General features: G+C 35.6%; 2 protein-coding genes across 2 annotated transcripts; both read left to right on the forward strand.

The window, feature by feature from the left end:
* The first annotated feature begins 476 nt into the window (after window positions 1–476).
* On the forward strand, window positions 477–10,627 carry LOC144436295 (BMP-binding endothelial regulator protein-like). The gene is made up of 10 exons (XM_078125044.1): window positions 477–606; window positions 862–920; window positions 3,522–3,570; window positions 4,105–4,239; window positions 5,293–5,406; window positions 6,942–6,959; window positions 7,740–7,766; window positions 8,182–8,432; window positions 8,870–9,195; window positions 9,795–10,627. Exons 2-10 carry the CDS (start codon window positions 870–872, stop codon window positions 9,802–9,804), a joined length of 981 nt encoding a protein of 326 aa, XP_077981170.1. The 5' UTR covers window positions 477–606; window positions 862–869; the 3' UTR covers window positions 9,805–10,627.
* A 5,540-nt stretch (window positions 10,628–16,167) lies between these two features.
* On the forward strand, window positions 16,168–20,744 carry LOC144436688 (NADH dehydrogenase [ubiquinone] 1 beta subcomplex subunit 6-like). The gene is made up of 4 exons (XM_078125535.1): window positions 16,168–16,378; window positions 19,362–19,463; window positions 19,871–19,915; window positions 20,345–20,744. The coding sequence occupies exons 1-4, from the start codon at window positions 16,178–16,180 to the stop codon at window positions 20,378–20,380; spliced, it is 384 nt and encodes a 127-aa protein (XP_077981661.1). The 5' UTR covers window positions 16,168–16,177; the 3' UTR covers window positions 20,381–20,744.
* The last annotated feature ends 394 nt before the right edge of the window (window positions 20,745–21,138 follow it).

Raw genomic sequence — 21,138 nt, forward strand, 5'->3', positions numbered from 1 at the left:
AATAATAAAGTTAGGGAGGTTTAAATGCTTATTATAATAAATACTTTGTCAGCTCACAATACTGTCCGTTTGACTAATTCCTATGAATTTATTCCTTTACCCAACTTCATTTTCCCCCGTTTTGTTCAGATCTATCAGTATTCTGGAAAACTATCGAAATAAAATCATAGATCATGTAAAACGACATTTATACTGACTCAGAGTGATACGATTAGCGACACTGCTTGATATAGGAGAACTTCGAAAAAAAACAACTCACAAACCTCCAGAAGTATCTTAAATTATTGAACAATGTTGCTTTCAGCTGTGTGTGACTTTTTGGTGGAAACAGAACATATAAAATGCACACATCACTTAGCATTCTAGTTTATTAAAAGAGCATCCTAAATGGCCTGAAATGAAGACTTACAATGGTTATCTGACAGCTGTCATAACTTCGTCACAAAGTGGCACCATATGTGGCAATTGTATGAAGTGACATCAATCAAAGGATTGCCTACATAAGGTGCTTTGCTAATTATACATTTATAACAGATGCTGGACAATCTGACGTCCAACTCTCAGTCAAACTGTTGGGCGAAGAGCGGGAGACAGGAGGACAGCAAAGTGAGTAGAATGGTTTTCACTTCTAGCTTTACTCATATTTGTATTTAAAATGATTTTGACAGAAAACAATCACTTCAACTGCTTTGTTCTTTTTGAGTAATGATTGAGATAAAATGCCACTAGAATGAGGACGTTTCCATCTTAAGACAATCATTGATACGACAAAACAAATCGATTTAGTTACCACATTTCGGGAATTGTAAAACCTATCATTTCTAAATTTTTACTTTTATTTAACTGAAACTTTTCCAACAGATCTAAAGATGAAGTGCGTTGTATTAATTGCCGTTATTGCATCAGTACAGCTCGTTCAGGTAAGTGCTGTTTAATTTTTTTCTAAGCGATATTGTTTTTAAGACTTTGGCAATTACAGTAGGTATTTTACCAAGCTATTGTAAAATGGATAACTAGTTAATGTAAATAATATTGCGATTCAAAATTCTCACATTATATTCATTATTTACTGCCAAAGATTAGCAAACAAAGGGCATGTCTTAATTAAAATATTCAGTACTTTTTAATTGTAAAAATAATGATACCAAGGTAATTGCATTTTTAAATCAAGTTCATGATTTCGCAAGATTGATCAACCACAACTATGATTTCTAATCTTTCAATTCATCACACTGGGTATGATTGCGATGTATTAGTGCTACTATGTTACATAATTATGAAGCGTGTGAGTAAAGATGTAATTGTTTTAACGTTTGAAGCTGGGAAGAAACCAACATATAGTATGGCTGTTTTCTCTATGGAGATAAGCCAACAGCATTTACAGTCAATTTCAAAATATCAAAATATCGTGCAGCTTGTCTGTTTTGTACAACCGCGCAAAACCCAATAAGAAACTGGATATGCTACACTTTAAGATAGCAGGATTGAATGAGTTGTACAGATTCTTGCTATATTTTGTCTTAGTAAATGAACTATACATGCCAACATACAGACATCAAATGAACAGCGCAAGGGACATTTTACGCACCCTTCATTGGGTGTTTGATACTAAGAAAAACATTGGCGCCCGAATGTCTGCATGGAGTTGCAATACATTTGAATTGTTTATTTCATTTATGATAAATGAAATGTAGCAACAAATGCAATCTTGCTATTGAAGTGTAGCATATGCAGTTTCTTGTGGGTTTCTGAGTGGTTGTATCTAAAAAGAAAAGCTGTACGGTATTTTGAAATTGACTTTATGTTTGAAGTTTTTTTTCCAAAACCATATACCATTGGGCTGTGACGCAAACATTTCACCCTAATATATGATTTATCAATAATGTGAACTTTGAATTAAAATTACAACATTTACAACATTTGAAGTTGCCACCCTTTTTCTTGGTAAATAAACACTCCATGCGATTAAGAATTAATTCGGAATTAAAGCTAAGTTCAGGTGGACAGATAATCTAGAAATAATGTGTTCTATTATCATGATAATGAGGATTGGGTATTCATTTTGGATTTTTAAATTATAAAACAATTTATACTATGGTTTCCTACTTGAAAAATCAATATGAAATGATCTTCACTGCTTTAATGACCGATTCCTAAGTTGGCCACCCTTTAGGCAGGGAGACCCGTGAATCTATTTAGATCCTTAGGGTGAAAGGGAAACGCTTTAAAAATGAGTTAGCTTCTCACCACCGCCTCGAGGAAAGAAAGTACACAATGTCATCAGGATTAATTCACGGTATCTACCAGTTGGCATGTTAGCTCAGCTGGTTACAACACTCTAACTAATGTTTAGGGGACATGGGTACAATGCACGGTATCTACCAGTTGGCACGTTAGCTCAGCTGGTTAGAGAACCCTGACTAGTGTTTAGGGGACGTGGACTCGTGTCACTTTTATGTGTTTATTATTATATATATATATAAGATTTACAGTTTGTACAATCAAGTAGATTCAGGTTGATTATTAGGTAATGGGAGTCAGAAAAATAGCATAATGCTAGTCGGGTCTGACCCCATAGACATTTATAACAAATGTGTCTGTGTTTGTAACTCAATACATTGTAAAAAGCTAAAAAATACACATGTAAAAAGTTTGTTATTGTACGTACAATATTAAACTTTTACATGTATATCAATGTGTTACAATTGATTGAGTTACAAATAAGGACTTGTCATGTGTTGTTTCACATCGAATTTTCAAGTAGGAAGTCATGATAAAATTGTTTTGATAGATTAGAAAATCCACCATACATATCCCAATCCTTATCCATACGGCCGCTTTAACAAAAACTTTTGTTTAATCTTTTACAACAATTCTAGTTACATTTTGTCAGCTTTTCAAAATTCACGCCAAGTTTGGATAAATGTAAGACTTGCAGATGAAATTTATCTCGGGCGGGCGGGGGATTCAAACTCTCTTCTTATACCATAAGTTATAATAGATTAGAACACTCAAACTCACAATACACCTTTTACTCTCTCCTCGCACATTTTTTGTAGATTGGTACTAGTGTGTTCTGCTGAGCATTATAATTTTTATTTTTAAAAAACACTAAATAAATCAAGTAGCATTAACAACTTGATAGTTTCATTGGATACATATACCAATGTCTTGAACTTTGTACAATGATGGTTTAGATTAGTTCAATGTAAGTTCGGTTCAAGTAAGAGTGTCACATTTATATTCACGTTTTATATCGTACCGAGTTCTTCAGTTCACGATTGTTGACAGTAATTTCATCGATCGTTTCACTGTGAAAATGAGCTAAGAACAACTGTTTGTGTTATAATTAGGTGCATATAACGGACAATACCTAAGGTTACGTTACTGTAGGTGAATTTTAAATTTCTCTTGCCCTGCAATGTTCAATTCTGACATTTGTCAACTCGCCACCCATCAAAGCAGTTGTCGAATTTATCACAGATTGTTCATCTAATACATTCCTAATTATCTATTCACAGAGCATTCCCTTTTCCTACCCAATGGATAAATGTGGGGTGGAAACATTTGGTAAGATAACATTTTTTTAATCTGTCATAGAACGATATTCCTGGGTAACTTCTGGTTAATTTGTCGCAATAGTTATAGTATTTCAAAAAAACATAAACAAGATTGATCTTGTTTCAATCACAGGAAAACTTTCAATACAATGAACCTATAGTATCTCCGTATAGTACTGCTTGGTATCACAGCTCACCTTACGATCAGCATTAGGTGTAAATCAGTCAGACACATCTATAAGATCAAACTGTAACTTATATTTAAACTCATCAGAAATGGTACATAACTTTGAGGGCCTAAAACGCACTATATATCATCTTTCATAAACATGGAAAATTCCCAAGCTTCAGAAGCTTACAATTCATCTCAGGCGTACTGTACTGCCAACTTTGCATAACTATTGACACGCTATTTAGTCATATTAAGTATACTAACATAGTGTCTGTATTCTATTATTCATTTGGTCACATGTACATTGACTATGCATCTATCGTGACTACAGAATATCAAGACAGCATTTTTATCTTTATTTTTCAATACCAGGGAATGCCTGTGGAAATGATGCAGCTATTCAGGGAACATGTCGAGGTGGAGGATGTATTGGTATGGAAAGGGTAGCCGGGTCTCCAGCTCTATGCGGCGGCGGAAACGGTTGTGTTTGCTGTAGTATTAAAAACAGTAAGTATACAGCCACGTCAAGTAGAGATATGGTTTGGATTAGTGTACGTGTGCTTACCTTGGATTTTACAGTGGAAGCGCGGAGATTGACCTGACCTGACCTGACCTGACCTAATCCAAGATGGGAACGAAATTTGACAGGTTACGTTCATAAAATTCATGTAATATTCAAAGCCCCAACACTTCGCTCAAGAATAGTCTACCTTTAAAGGATTGGGATGCGAGCATTGTTTCGGCTATCCTAAGCAAGTATCATTCACTCATACCATCTCAATTCTCCCATTTCTACACCTCGCACTCTTCATAAAAGTCTCTCTTCCCTCGCCCCCATTCTTACTCAAATCATGAGAGAAGATCTGCGTGTATGGGTTGCCCCCCCCCCCCTCCCCCCTGAGTTCAACCAGATGCGGAGATATTGTTAGGGAGCTTTCAGTAATTACGAGGGGGTGGGGTGGGCCGGGAAGATTTAGGTTATGTATGTCTGAGCTGAAAAATGTAATTACTGAAAACTCCCTTAGGCTGTAAAATACATACCAACTATGCACATTTCATCCACCAATATTTGAAATTGCAAATCTAAACATGAGTTTTGCAATCTTTAAAGAGGACATCCCAGACAGGACATGCAGATGGCAAGTCACCATAAACGTAAAGGTATTTTGTAGTCACCACCTGTCCAAGGGTTAAACCAAACGTAAAATATACATAGTTTTCTTGGCATTGCTATTAGTTATTACTAAAATACCGCATCAAGCAATCAATCTCGAACTACGCGACACGCGCTGGGTGAAAATGTGTCATCGGTCACTCTAGTACGAAAATTTCAACAGTTATTGACCTGAATTCCTTAAGGTTGATACGGTTGGCGGCTACTTCATTTTTTTTTCTGTTGCAACAAATCATGAGTTCTTTTTGACGGATGTGCGGTTCATCGAAATTCTTCAAACTAATAGAACCACTGCTCCACGTGTAAGCATGGCACACAGCATACATAATACCGTTCTACTATGGACTTGTTCAAACTTTGTAAACTACTATTTTGTATCCTTCAAGATTTGTGTATGAAAACCTTTCCAGGAGGATTTTGTTCCTCTGGTGATTGTGGTAAAGGAATAGCAGGAATAATGGCGATGTGTCCACATGGGCAAACGTGTTGTAAACCAAAAAGTAAGTTTTATAGCTTATTTCTGAATTTATACATTTAAAATCAATGTAATTTCCATGAAAAGTAAAGGCAGTTCATTTATGAATATATGATACGCACCAAGTGTGGGATTATCATTAAATGGTGATATTAGATTTAGTCCTATTATGTTAGTGAGATATTCGGAAGATTTGGCCTATGTCTTTAGATCAGGGACTTTAACAGTGTAAAGCTGTAGGCGTCGTTCTATAGGTAGAACAAACGTATGTATAGTCACAAATCAAGTGGCGTAGACAGGCTACAGTGGATTAATGTTCGAATTGTAACTTGACATGCACTTTTCACCAAATCACGCTTATTGGGTTAAATACTACTAACTTTAAACAGTTTTTTTATGATATGCCTTGCATTATACATGCATGTGGTATTGTCAGTGTGTACGATTGCCATACAGAGCAGCTGAGAGAAACCAGATGTATACCGAATGTCTTCCGTAAGGACAACGCCTTTAGAATTTTGCTCCTACACACATTAATTGTTGGAATGCAAAATTCTAAATTATCACTATTATACATGAGAATCACAAATTAATTATGCCCAACTATATGAAATTTGAAGCTTGCATTCATAAGATTGTTAATTGTTTTATATAGTTGCAGGTGTATATTTTCGTTGTATTCAGTCGTTTGGATAATTAATGAATTTTCATTAATTAGCACCTCTTCAGAACATGCATTGATTATAATAAAACTCAACATACTTTATATAGGTTACTTTTGGCAATTAACGGATACATCATGTATGATAGTTATAGCCACAAGGTTTGCATTTCAACAATGTATGCGGAACCACAAATATAAAAGCTTTGCCCTTGCAGAAGACATTCAGTTTACATCAGGGTTATTTCATTGATGTTGATACACGCACATACATACATACATACATACATACATACATACATACATACATACATACATACATACATACACACACACATACATACATACATACATACATACATACATACATACATACATACATACATACATACACACACATACATACACACACATACATACATATACACACATACATACATACATACATACATACATACATACATACATACATACATACATACATACATACATACATACATACATACATACATAGGATTTAAGGTACTAAGCCAGGTCAGTATTGTCAGTAATTTGATTTAAAGTTAGTTTTGGTGTTTTGTTTCAGCATTTGCCAACTCTTAGTATAAACCTTTGACAAGAATCTTTAAAAGTTAAGGTGCCGCTGCCATAGCCTGTGGTACCATTAGCCAGAGACACATGTACCCGGAATGTTTGCATTTGTAACTAATTTCCGGACATCAGTTTTTTAACTCATACCTTGAAAGCAATTTCTTTCTGTCTTGAGCTGATCGGCAGATTTTTTCCACTTTATCCGACGACAAAATATTCCATCCCCATCCCCAAAAATCAAATGGTTTTTCCCAATCAAATATATGAGGCAAATAATAATTTTATTCTCCTTCTCTTTTTACCTACAGCTAACAAAGAAGTACATCGTGAGTAGATTAATCCTTTCGTTTCAATAGATTAGTGCTTGGATCCCATTTTTACCTCTCTCCCATTTAAGTAGATGTAATCTAATTGTGTCCATCTGAATGTCATAGAATTTGGCATAACAGTTTCGGCAATTAACAAATTTCGGCAAGACCTAAAACTTGCTACAGGCATGCTATTTTAATTTAAAACAGAGTGTGAGCAAGTTTTGGGTAGAATTTAGCCAAACTGATATACAACTTGCTCAGAGCATACTATTTGGGTCACACGATGCAAAGGTACTTTTTTCAGTGGAAGTGCGTGTGTGATTAGCTTACCTTTTCATCGTGTATCTCGGTGAATGTTTATATTTTGTAACAAAACATATTACATGATTTATGACATTTTTATGACTCTCTCAAAACAACTGAACAACACCGTTTTTGTCGGCAAATATAAAAAAGGCAAACAAGCAAATGTAGTTGTGTAACCCCATAAATTTAAATATGTACACCCCCCCCACCCCACACACACACATGTACACACACACACACACACACACACACACACACACACACATATATATATATATATATATAATTATGTGTGACTGTGGAAGCAGATCATTTTGTGGAGTACGCGTCATGTTATATCTGAAATAGGAAGTTACAAAGTTAATTTCAAATTTAAAAAGCTCATGCAACATTCGTGTATTTTGAGATGAATGTGCTATAAAGAGCGTCAAAATCTGATCTGTAAAATTGGTACATGTAAAATATCATTCATCTACTTTTTTGTTACAGCTGGAAGTATTTGGCGGGAAGAAGGAGGTAAATAACTTGATCTGTATTAGAGTGAAATAATCACAATGTTTGTTTGGTATGTTATGCATGTTAGTGTGAACAACATGAATTTATGGAGTATACTCCACAAATTTGAATAAATGATATTAGAGATCCTGCCATAGTGTGAAAACTTACCAACGAACTGACTTTGTAGTGTTTTGACACAAATGATGTCGTATCATACATGCAGACTGCAATAAATGTATCCTTTTTGATTGGTAAGTTGATCAAATAGTAATGTAGATCCTGCCGTTCTGTGCTATGGAGATATAATTGTTAAACTCAACACCTGAAATGACTATAATTTAGGAAGGTGGATAGGAGAAAAGGTTATTATTATATAATGTATTTTTACTTTTAAATTAAATATGTGTGGTTTCCCTTCCTACACATTGAATAGTTGGCGGTGAGCAGGGCCTTGGTCCACATTTCCATACCTTTGATGGTCTATACTACAACTTCAAAGGTAACTGTGAATATGTCCTGGTTAAAGAAACAGCTGAGGAGGGAAAAGCTCCGGGGTTTACCATCAAAACCAATCACGTCAGAGCTGACGATACCGATGATAAGCTGCGTGCATTTGTAAGTAGTTTGCAGATTACTAACGGCGAAGATGTAGCTTCACTGAGGATGGGCTCACTAAAGTTATATGTAAGTATCATGTCAATGTCCCTCTTATAAGTGACTTATTGTGATAATGAAATGTATTTGCTATGTAACTGTTTTTGCGAGTGACTGTGTGCACAAGTGTATACTGATGCCTGTCGTTGTACGTATTTGTCTACCTGGGCCCAGCATATTATGATCACTGCAGGACATTAACAGCTAAATTAGCATCAAGACTATTACGAATGGTTAAGGTAGGTATCTGGTGTATAGTACCTTCTGCGAATGAAGAGGGTGTGTAACGGGGTCCCCTAGTACTATTTACGGAAAATAGAAGTGTTCAATTAGAAATTATGAAGAGGAAATTTTTTACATTTACGATTTACGATGAAAAAAAAACACATCATGACAATTGTATCAAATATAACATCAATAAGTAGTAGTAGTAGTAGTTAAATGTTCTCTTTGTTTCTTTTTATCAGTGGGGTGAGGCTGGCACGATGGAGAAGGATATGCCTCTGGTTGAGGCACATATCAATGCCAAGTTATCAGAGAGTCAAAATGATGTCATAATTACTATTCCTGATAAGGTTTCCGTTCAGTGGAATGGAAAAGGTAAAGCCGTGATTACGGTGGACAAGAAATTGTATGGTAAAGTGGAGGGGATGCTTGGAAATGCCAATGACGACCCTAGGGATGACTTGACATTTAAGGATCCCAATGAAGAAAGGAGGATGCTAGATATTCATAAAAATCATCACGTCGATGAAAATCAGCTCCATACATTCACTCAGGCATGGTTGTCCAAGTAAGTACACAATGTTTAGGGAACATACTTAAAGTTACAGCAGAGGAAGGGCACCGAGGTGGAAATGGGGGCCAAGAGAACATTGGGGTGGGGGGGGACATGAAAATTATGATGGTCTGAAGGGGGGAGGTGAGGCGACAATTATATGTTAACCAAAGTACACGTGATGACTGGTCGTTCACCGAGTACATTCGCAAAATTTCTTCGCAGTAAGTTCTTAAGCTAATTATAGTAATGCCTTAATCTCTCTCTCTCTCTCTCTCTCTCTCTCTCTCTCTCTCTCTCTCTCTCTCTCTCTCTCTCTCTCCCTCCCCCCTCTCTGTCTCTCTCCCTCTCTCTCTCTCTCTCTCCCTCTCTCTCTCTCTCTCTCGTTCTCTCTCTCTCGCTCTCTCTCTCTCTCGCTCTCTCCCCCCCTCTCTCTCTCTCCCTCCCTCCCTCCCTCTCTCTCTCTCTCTCTCTCTCTCTCTCTCTCTCTCTCTCTCTCTCTCTCTCTCTCTCTCTCTCTCTCTCTCTCTCTCTCTCTCTCTCTCTCTCTCTCTCAGGAGTATATGTTACATTTTTAGATTACTTTAACAATGATCCCTCATTTTATTTTACAGTTGTAAATGAAGTCACCCCACCACGTGACCAAACACCCAGTAGGTTTTTGTCAAGCTGAGACCAACTGTTTACATGTTTATTTACGCTTGGGAATGGAAAATTGACAATATGGTTTCTGATCCAACTCAACTACCAACAACAGAAAATGTTAGATGTGATATGATGTGAAAAAATTCAAGTTGTCCATTTTTGATGATTTTGCAGTTATCGTCTTAGAACTGTTAATAAGAAGACTATAAATGAATTTTTGCATGTATTGTCTTAGATGGGAATTATTGGGGTTGATAGAGCATGTTTTATTGTTGATTATTTAGAAGAAAGTACTAATAAATTCTGTGGGTGAAAGCAAGCATTAAAAGAATGCAACTTCCAGACTGTCTCTTATCATCTTACTGATAGTGTGACTATGGTAAATTATGTATCAAAATATCATTATGTTCAAATGCTATATCTGATATTGTTATGTCTAATAATAGATCTCCCTTCGTAATATTGTTGCAAATACCATAAATGTTTGGGTATGGGCAGTAAAGTTGTTTATTACATGAAATTTATAAATAATGAATTTGCAAAATATGCAAACGCAATATGGATTTTGGAATAGTTGCAAGACTAATTCACAATTTCAAGCATTAATTTTAGAGATAAATATATCATCAACCAATCAAACTAAAATTCCATAAGTATTAACATTATTATAATTTTTTTTTGAGTTTCAAGACTTGTCGGTTTATTCAGTTTCACCCGTTGTTATCAAATTGCTTATTCAAACTGTAAAACATTTCATGTGACCAACAAACAGAAATAAATTGCCCATCATCATCCAGTGTGTAATATTTTTGGGAAGAAATAAGTGTATGCTATTTAGTTTTCATATTGCAACAGGTCTGGTTTGAAAATATAAAATGGAAGATGAAAGGAAATAATGACTGTGTTAAGTAATACCTATTCTTCTACGATTACAAAAGGGCATGACACACTCAATGAATTAGAAAAAGGTTTATTTTCATGTATATATCACATGTATCACCTCAATGTAACAAAGTCTTGTGAAGCATCAAACTATGAAATGTATTAATATTTGTTTAACAATAGCACTAATAGACCTGTTGCCGGTTCCAAGATGCATTGTGCGTCTATCCATACAATACCATGTATTGTGTACGTGCTGAGGGGTTTGCATGCGTTACTCAATGGTTGTCACCTGACTGTACCCTGGGTTTACCCGTAAAATCTCTGTCTGTCATTGATGGTGTTTAGTCTTTGTGCTATAAAATCACTCATAATCAAAGAGGACATGTCTTTCCATCATTTCCTGCTGAAAAGGTTATTTCAAACCTAAAAAAGAGAAAGCAAGACTAAATATAACAACATATAAAGCGACGTCCCCTCACGCAATACATCTTGGAACCGGAAAATCGACTACCAGTATGTCATTGTAGCCTAACTGGTACAGTTTGGACAATGATTGATAGTGTAATTTCTCAAGTGGTTTAACTGGTAGGACAAAATTCTGCCTTGAATAATTGATTTCTTAGCAGGTGACACTGTTGCTTGGTTGTTGCTATGGGTGTGTCCATGCTTACTCTGCATATTTGTGTCAATGTTTGAATGCCTGAGTACCCCTCATAATTGTTATCTTAGCATAAGCCACTGACTTATTGCTGTTGCTAGGAATGTGGTCGTAGTTACAAGGCATATTTGTGTTGACTTTTTAAAGGTTTATCTACTTGCCTATCCAACACTGTTACCTTCGCAATTTACACTAGTACTGTAATAATGAATGTTGAAATGGGCGTGGTCTTGTTGTTAGGCATATATGTGTTCATTTTTACTTCCGTAAGGAAAGGTTATAATATAGCGATGAGATTGTGTGTGTGTGTATGTGTGTCTGTGTGTATGTCTGTCTCTCTTTGTCATCGTTTTCTCAAAAATGGCTGGCTCAATTCAAACGAAATTTGGTGTACATATTCTTTAGGGTAAATTCTAGAATAGATGAGGTTTTCGTAAGCATTCCATGGATATTAATAACTAATGGTATTGGTAATTATGCTATATCTTAAGAATACACTCTTCAAATTCAATATAATTTGGTACATACTTCAAACATAACAAAGAGTACATTGTCACAAAAGCCGGTTTTTTCTAAAGTACGTACAGGATGGAGGAGGGCCACAATTACTGGAGAAATAAGAAAGAACTCGCATACACAGATGTCACATATTTAACTTGAAGCATCTAATTTCTCACTAAGGGAGCCTTTAGTAATTATGAGGGGGTGGGGGTGGGTGGGCGGGGGATTTAGGGTATGTCTGACCCTACCCCTACTCCTTTTTCTAAAATGTGACCCTCCCCAATCCCATGTTCTAAAATCTGACCCTCCCCCATCTCAAAATGACAAATTCACTGATAGATGGATGGAAATTATGTGGACAGATTGAAGGGACAGTAGCTGTAACTTTTGATGTTTTTTTCAGTATGTTTTGTTCTGTGTTTCAACTACACTCTTTAGTTTCTTGTTCTACTCCATAACACACATTGAAACACTCCTGTCTTTGGTTAACACTTGTAAACACAACCTGTATATGTACAAACTGCATTGTTATTTTCGACAAGTGAATTTTAGTCTGGACTAAAATTAATCAACAATAGCAGTGCATTTTACATATATACACGCTGTGTTGACAAGCCAAATACATGGCATTACAACATGTTTTAAGGAGAAGAACAAGAAACTGCACTTGACACATAGAACAATTGTTAAGTATATTAATAAGTATTGAAGAAAGATCATCAAGTTACAGATACTGCCCCTTTAATGAATTTGATTATAGGACACATATTTCTGCCATGCACAAATATCACCAAGCTTACAGTTACTGGTACATTATTCTTTGTTTATAATTGATATCGTGATTTACATGTCGAAACGAAAACCATTAATTATGCAAATGAGTCATTAAAAATAACAGCTACATCAACAAGCTCTTTAGAAGCTGTGCGCTTTGTTATGGTTGAATTATGTAGTAAATTATATTGAATTGGAAGAGTGCATTTTTAAGATATAGCCTAATTACTGAAGATCATTAATTATGCAAATGACTCATTAAAACTAAAAGGTACACCAACAAGCTTTGAAGGACATGTCACATAGTTGTGATACATAGTAAAGATTATGGCCTGGGTTGGCAACATTAGATTGACCAGTCAGGGTTGTGACAATTGTACAAGTAGTAAAGAAGTAAATTAGCATAAATTAATTAGGCTATATCTTAAATATGCACTCTTCCAATTGTCCTTTGTACAATTGACTGTGGGGGCGCTGTTCTTCCTGTCTGTGTGTCCCATGGGGATTTCCTTTGCTATGTTACTACACAGACCGTGTGGCTTGTCTGTGGCTACTAGTAGTGCATGAAGCACTGCTGTGTCCTACACTGGAAATGATGGGGATTTCAGGTCCACACATCAATATTACTATATACTGCATAGTCCTGCTTTGGGTTAGAATGTGTGCGGGGTGTGTGTGTGTGTGTGTGTATATATACATACATATATATATATATATATATATATATATATATATATATATATATATATATATATATATATATATATATATATATATATATATATATATACACATATACTGTATCTTATGTATCATGTATTTATGTATTAGTGTGTGCATATATATATGTGTGTGTGTGTGCGTGTGTGTGTATGTATGTATGTGTGCGTGCGTGTGTGCATGCGTGTGTGTGTGTGTGTGTGTGTGTCCAATTATGTATTTATGTATCCATTAAAGTTATGAAACGTCATTACCACAAACATTGTAAATTGTAATATCACAAGTCTCAAGTTACAGAAAAAAAATGCTGAAAGAAATTCGCACCTACAGAAACACACACACACACACACACACACACACACATACATACATACATACATACATACATACATACATACATACATACATACATACATACATACATACATACACACACACACACACACACACATACATACATACATACATACATACATACATACATACATACATACATACATACATACATACATACATACATACACACACACATACATACATACATATACATATATATTTACTTGAGGTAGCTGACAGAAGCTTAAAACAGATAGACGATGAATGTTGAACAACGACAGTCACAAAGGATATGAAATATGGTACACAAGAGGAGTTCATTAAGATGAGGACATTTTTACGAGCACACTCTACAAGACTTAGTACAGATCGAGACTGATGAAATAAACAGCTTAGAACTGAATTCTATAAAGAAACCGCTAAGATTGAATTCTATAAAATAAAGAGAGTGTATACAAGGCTAGCTGATGCCTAGATCCTACCGGCAAACGTTAAAATACCATTACTAAATCAGATAGAGAACTTAGGGAGATCAAGTCGTACCCAGTATTGGAATCCCATAAAACAACTGAAAAATAAGTAGAAACGCTGTAACCTTGAACACATTGAAAGTGACAAACAGGTGGAACACTTTTAAAGACCTGAATGCCTGCAGGGACAGAAACTTAAACAAACAAGAGGAACCTGGACAACTTGAATGTACCAATACTTCATATCTCAATGAATATATCTCACAATTAGAAATTCACAATGAAATTAATCAACTAAAAAACAAACAAGCGTCGGGGTTTGACAAAATTAGAATTGAAACGACCAAAATAAGCAGATATATATTAATTACACCAATACAGATTTTTTAAAACTAAATTTTAGACAGTAGTTATTCAAAAAACCTGGAGTACGGGCATAATAATCGGAATCTTCAAAAAAAGGAGATAATAAGTCAGCAGATGCATATAACTACAGGGCAAGTGTAACATTGCTCAATAGCCTGAATACTCTATTCATAGCTGTCATAAACAGAGACTTCTAGAACACTTAACTTGAGAAAAAAAATAACTATTAAGGAAGAAATTGGTTTTATGTCAAAATTCAGCACGGTTGATCATATATTTCTACTAAAACAATTCCTAATATAAAATATTTCAGCCATAGTATATACCACTTTGTATGATTTATAGATTTCAAAAAAACTTTTGACTCTATGTGGCATACATAAGCTAAGTAAAAGTGGTATCTCAGGAAAATTCCTGTGTTCCAATCCTCAAAAGATTTCCCAGTATTAGGCAAGGCCCTTTGCCGTTTAATATTTACACGATATAAAAGAATACTTTGAACCTCCCCCCCAAAAAAATAAATAAATAAATAAATAAACAAACAAAACGTTTTAAATAACTATATACCATGGCTTATAATGATGACCTACGCCCGGGACCTACGTTTCCTCTCATTATGCATTACCCAGGACACGCCTACAATACTCCCTGGCAACATACTGTAGAAACTGGCAACTAGTTATTAACATATTAATGTCAATTATATTTAGCAAATCTGCAAAGCATACAAAAAGCATACAAAAATACAAATTTTATTCAAACAGAGTAGAGCTTGAAAGAGCGTCATCATATATACACCTTTAGGGGTCAAACTAAACACTACGGGAAAACTCAATTCAGCTCACAAGAAGACTGATAGAGCAATGGATGCTTGCTTTTAAATTAAAACAATGTTTGATGCTGTCATCAAACTTCTTTATTGTAGTGAAGTGTGGGCCGGTGACAGCATTACCACAAAAACAGATGTAACATATAAAAGACCCAAGTTACAAAATGCATGTCAAATTCTGCAATGTTAAACTTTTGCAAATTGGGTAAAAATCGAACAGAAACCAGGTGATGCACTAGTTAATGATTCACTTTATCCTAGAGATAGAAATGAAATGGAGGGGACACAGACACAGCATTAAAGTAACGGGAACGAGTAAAGCAAACTTTGAAACATAAATATTTAGGAGGAATCATGGAATACATAGAGGTAGAATCCAATTTAATTTAATTTAAACTGATCCTGTTAAGATTATCACTTGGAGAAACACGATCGTACGTGTAATTGAATGCAGCACAACATTCCATGATACTGAGGTACAGGACTACGTGAAATACATATCAAAGGAGATAACCATAAAAATGATAAAGTACGAACTCACATATTGACAAATTAAAAAAAATATAAATAATAATACTTTTTTCTTTTTTTGTCTTTTCTTCCTTTTTTTCTTTTTTAAAATCAAAATTGATTTGTGATATCATGAGCCTCCTCGGTTGCCGTATTATATCACCCCCCCTCAACAGCCCCCGACCCGGGTTGTAAACACTGAGCGCTCCCAGTACTATGACTATGACAGGATGCAATACACATACGGCTACATACATAGCGCCATCAACGTTTGGCTCTGTCGGTAGCTTTGCGGTATTCAAGATGTCGAAGCGGTCGCTGCAAGAGATACCGGAATATGCGAAGGGCGATTACGTCCTCGAAAAGATTGCCAAAGAAGCCCGTCAGACGAAAAGGAACTGGTTAGCTGATCAGGTACTTGCCCGAGATGAACCAAGGATACCAGTGAAGAAAGCTTTTACGGAACCAATTCGTCGTTTAATAGCACCGATAGACAGTCGACTTGTAAGTCCCTAACCCTACACCGTACACGGGGTCCTGTGTGTTTCTGCAATAATTGTAGCTTTGTTTCCATTTACAATACTTTTTTATTCTTTTTTATATTTTATTTTGTGTGACTCAACATTGTTCGTTTTTAGTTCTTTACGGGGTTTTCAAAGAAAAACAAGCAGAGGACCGAGAGCGACGTAGCGAAACCGCTATACTGCATCTACCCTGCCCTGTGGGTGACGGACACAGGCATTTGTTTCCCGAGTTATGGCTCAGAATATTTCTATCAGAATACATTAAAATGACGATAATATCGTTAATATTGACGTATTAAACCAAGACTATATGAAAGGGGTAAAATTACACATGTTTCTGTGATCGCGCAGTTTCACTAAATGTGTCTTCCTTCGCATTTAGTGAAACTGCGCGATCACAGAAACATGTGTAATTTTACCCCTTTCATATAGTCTTGGTTTAATACGTCAATATTAACGATATTATCGTCATTTTAATGTATTCTGATAGAAATATTCTGAGCCATAACTCGGGAAACAAATGCCTGTGGTGACGGATCACAAAATGATCACAAGCATTTCATCCCAATTTTAACTTGTCCGATTTCAACTACCCCATTGACATGATTCAACTCGCCCCAATAATCAATATCAGTGCATCGGATTTGTGGGCTGATTGCTTGTTTTTATTTTTCATTATGTGTTTCACATAAAAAAATCTGGAAGAGGCCCTTACCTCGTATAGTATACGTTGCATGAAGGCTTCTATCAATAACACATAAACAGTGCTATCACAGTATCAGTGCATTCCCGATTTTCATACATGTACATGTAAATCATATTGCAAAGATATGCAAATTACTTTACTACATGATTTTGAAAGGGAGTTGAAAATGGAACGAGTTAATGTTGGGGCTAAAGCGAATCACAATCAAAGTGTGTACCATGATTTTTGACTCAGATCTAGTATGGTCTGAGATAGTCCTGCTTACAGTTACAGCTTACAGATAGTCCTGACTTGACTCTAACGATTGCGATTCACTTCGTCCCAATTTCAACTCGCCCCAATTTCAACTCGCCCCATTTTTAACTCGTCCCATTTTCAACTCGCCCCAACAACACTAGTAAACGTTTATAAATCTAAATGATACATGGACTCGAAGTACAGCGTGGGGACATGATTTTACCTACATGGCCAGTTGAAGTGTAGAAAATGTAACATTTCGTAGCAGAAAGTGGTGTGGATTTTGGCTAAGTGTTTGCTAGATCTAGAACTTATTCTAGCACTACAACTTTTCTCAGACATGGAATATCACTTTCCACATTAAGACTTAATGTTTACAACCCAACTAAGAAATATATTAGTGACTGACACACTTACGACTTCCGCGCTTACGGGTTTTGGAAACGTGTCTCCTCTCCCTACTTAAGGCAACTTGTAGTATGTGTTTTAAGCGCAAGTGGTACTTCATTAGTGGAATACGAAATACCACAGACCCTCCAAACTGAGTGCTAGTAGCTTCGATTTCATATATGCACAGGTAAATTATATTGTAAAGAGTTGGGGCGAGTTGAAAATGGGGCGAGTTGAAATTGGGGCGAGTTGAAAATCAGACGAGTTGAGTGGGCCGAGTTGAAATGGGACGAGTTGAAACTGGGACGAGTTGATCCGTCACCACTCTAACAGGAGGGACAATCAGAATCGAGTCCCGGATTACTCTGTATGCAAGCAGGACTAGGTCTGAGATATTGTACGCGGTCAACGTTAGCTCAGCAAGCTGTTGTGTTCTTTTTATTTCGTTGTTGTTGTTGTTGTTGCTGTTGTTGTTGTTGTTGTTGTTGTTGTTGTTGTTGTTGTTGTTGCTGCTGCTGCTGTTGTTACATCTTTGATGTGAAATTGAGGAATACTATGAACCGAAACTGAACTGATTAATCATATTGATGTACCACAGTTCCAACTTCCACAATATTGATACAATTGATACCAAGGATAAAAAGCGAATCACAATCAAAGTGTGTACCATGATTATATCTCAGACCTAGTATGGTCTGAGATATTGTACATGGTCATCATTAACTCGGCAAGCTGTTGTGTTGTCTTGATTTTCTTGTTGTTGTTATTGTTGTTGTTGTTGTGTTGTCACATCTTTGATGTGAAATTGTGGAATATGATGAACCAAAACTTAACTGATTAATCTCATTTATGTACCAGAGTTCCAACTTCCAAAATATTGATACAATTGATAGGCAATCCATTTAGTTAACTAGTATGAAATAGTAATAATTGGTATTTACTTTAGTCATGCTTCAAAACTTAATTAATTACATGATTGGATGTACAGATGCAACATTAAATTGTTAATGAATTAATTTCAGCTAAATGAGCCCAGAATCAGGAACAGTTTTAAGGTTAATTGTACCTGTAGAAAAATATGCAAGTCAAGCATGGTTGTAACATGGATGTATTAATGTGTAGGTTCCCACTATAGTTTGTGATAAAGAACATAGTTGCTTGGATGGAAAGCAGTACTGCATATTATTGAAATTAACATTTACATAGAAAAAAATAGTGTGTTTCTGATAACATATGGCCTCAGAAAATAGGGTAGGTAGGTCAGGATTTTATTCTATTTATCTTTTAAAATTAAAAAAAATTATTGCTTCGACCCAAAAACAAACAAAATATCGGTGAGAATATCCCTTCTGTGATACTTTGATGAAATATTTACAGGCATCACTCAGGAAAGAAAACGGACATGTGTGAAGGTCAAGAAGACAAGGAATTTCTTCTCTTTTTGTTTAAAAAACGTGTACGATTGTTAGTTATTGGAAACAATTAATGCACAATTTATTTTATTTGGTCTTATGACTAAAAGTTCGACCAAAAATATAACAAGGGATTTGAGTCATCTACATTATAATAAAAATGAAATGTATATAACTACATAATATATACCAGGTATTCTGTGTGTGTTTATTTCCAGAATTATGCTCTAACACGTGGCTTCTACTTTGGTAGACGTTGGTTTTTTCTGTTTGTCTTACCTGTGTGGGGTTCTCACTACTGTATCAAATACCATGTAGCGGTAAGTTTACACAGTCATCCACTTTACATGTACCTTAAGGTGGCGGTGGTATCACCATAGGCCATATTATCTAATATAACTAGGCAAAGCCCGTACGCTCACACAGGGTAGATTCATTTGTGACTGGCTGCCTGGACTGCCTGACAATGGTATTGTAAATAGCGCCCTCCACGTGGAGAATGCACATAACATAGAATGTGCATGTGTAGTCATTGTGCCGAAATACATCCTTGGGTAAAACCACCCCCCAAAAATCACATAGTATATTCACATCTAAGTGTATGAACCCTGTATTTATCTTGCAATGCATACCAATACATTCACATCTAAGAATTCATTTATCCACCACAGAGAAGTACTCTATTGTGTAATTTGGTTTTAATATTTCTTTTTCCCCCTCACTTTAGAACAAACCTGGTGCTTTGGTGATGTCTAAGTCACCTGTTTTCCCAGTAAGTACAATTTGTTTATATTATAAGGTAATAGCTGTGTAGTGTCAAGTCATTCAGGCAGTATTACCCAACCATAGACTAACCTACATTGTAGAAACTCTCACACACTGGCAGAGATGGATTTTTATTTTATTTTACTGTAAATCTTAATTTGATATTGGCAAACACTGTGTTAATGGAATATGACAAGCTTTCACAGCCATGCAAGGTTCCAATTTGTATTTGAAAACTCATTGAAAATCAGACATTTGGGGAGGAAAAAACAAACTTGAAAACCAGACTTTCACCATCTGTACTTCCGATAATAATATGTTACTGGAGTAATGAATGAATGAATGAATTTTAATATTACATTCATTATTGACTATCAAGCTTTTGTTTTCTTTGCAGTTCATAATTACTAACAAATCTGTATTTGATTTTGCTTAGGGTGAAGCAGAACTAGACGAAACTAGAGTGCGTTGATATGTGCTATCAGTGACATCACTACTGAAATAAGTTGACCATTACTAGCATGGATGTGCATAGCAGTTTCACAGATTGAATGGATATGTTTCTTGGGATTTTTGACGGATTTTTTTATTGGAGTTATGATTGAATGGTAGTACTGAACATCATTTGCTATAACAATAATGATTCTATGACATACAGGACCACAGCCATTGCCTAGGACAACAAGTGTTTATTAGACCCTCAGACCACTAAAGTATTTGACTTTAGTGGTCTGAGTTAGACCATACCGTACTACTAGAGTACACAGCTTCAGATTTCTTTGTGTTTATAAACTGCACCTGTAATTTGATGTACAGAATAAAAGTTTTAAAATAGACTACTGTGTGTCTTGTTTTTGCTTTTTTGAAATCAAATATCATTACACTCTTTGAAACACACACACACACACACATACATTCCTTGGTTTTGACTAGTTGACTCCATTTCTTGATGCTCATGCATATGTCATCAACTATTCAAAACCTTGGGTATATTGCATGAACAATGAATTTCTTTAAGTTGTGCTATAACAGCCATATTAATTGTTTTAGATGGAGAAGCATTTGGTGGCTTGACATCGATAATAGGATTACCAACAATGACTTTACAGAAGTCTATTGTTGATTGCAATCAACTAGACTAGGCATGGTATTTATATTATAACCAGTAAATGCAAAATCCAAGACTTGTGTAAAACCAGATGTAAACTGTGAAAGTGTTCCTTTGGGTTA

The sequence above is a fragment of the Glandiceps talaboti genome, chromosome 6 (genome assembly GCF_964340395.1).
Source record: "Glandiceps talaboti chromosome 6, keGlaTala1.1, whole genome shotgun sequence".
In the NCBI taxonomy this organism is placed as follows: Eukaryota; Metazoa; Hemichordata; class Enteropneusta; family Spengelidae; genus Glandiceps; species Glandiceps talaboti.

What these genes read in the sequence shown, in the direction of transcription:
- LOC144436295 (XM_078125044.1), top strand. Translation starts at nt 870, where the DNA reads ATGAAGTGCGTTGTATTAATTGCCGTTATTGCATCAGTACAGCTCGTT. An exon ending in CATCAGTACAGCTCGTTCAG is followed by an intron (nt 921 to 3,521) that starts GTAAGTGCTGTT and finishes ATCTATTCACAG; the next exon opens with AGCATTCCCTTTTCCTACCC. An exon ending in TTGCTGTAGTATTAAAAACA is followed by an intron (nt 4,240 to 5,292) that starts GTAAGTATACAG and finishes GTATCCTTCAAG; the next exon opens with ATTTGTGTATGAAAACCTTT.
- LOC144436688 (XM_078125535.1), top strand. Translation starts at nt 16,178, where the DNA reads ATGTCGAAGCGGTCGCTGCAAGAGATACCGGAATATGCGAAGGGCGAT. An exon ending in CACCGATAGACAGTCGACTT is followed by an intron (nt 16,379 to 19,361) that starts GTAAGTCCCTAA and finishes GTTTATTTCCAG; the next exon opens with AATTATGCTCTAACACGTGG. An exon ending in CTAAGTCACCTGTTTTCCCA is followed by an intron (nt 19,916 to 20,344) that starts GTAAGTACAATT and finishes GATTTTGCTTAG; the next exon opens with GGTGAAGCAGAACTAGACGA.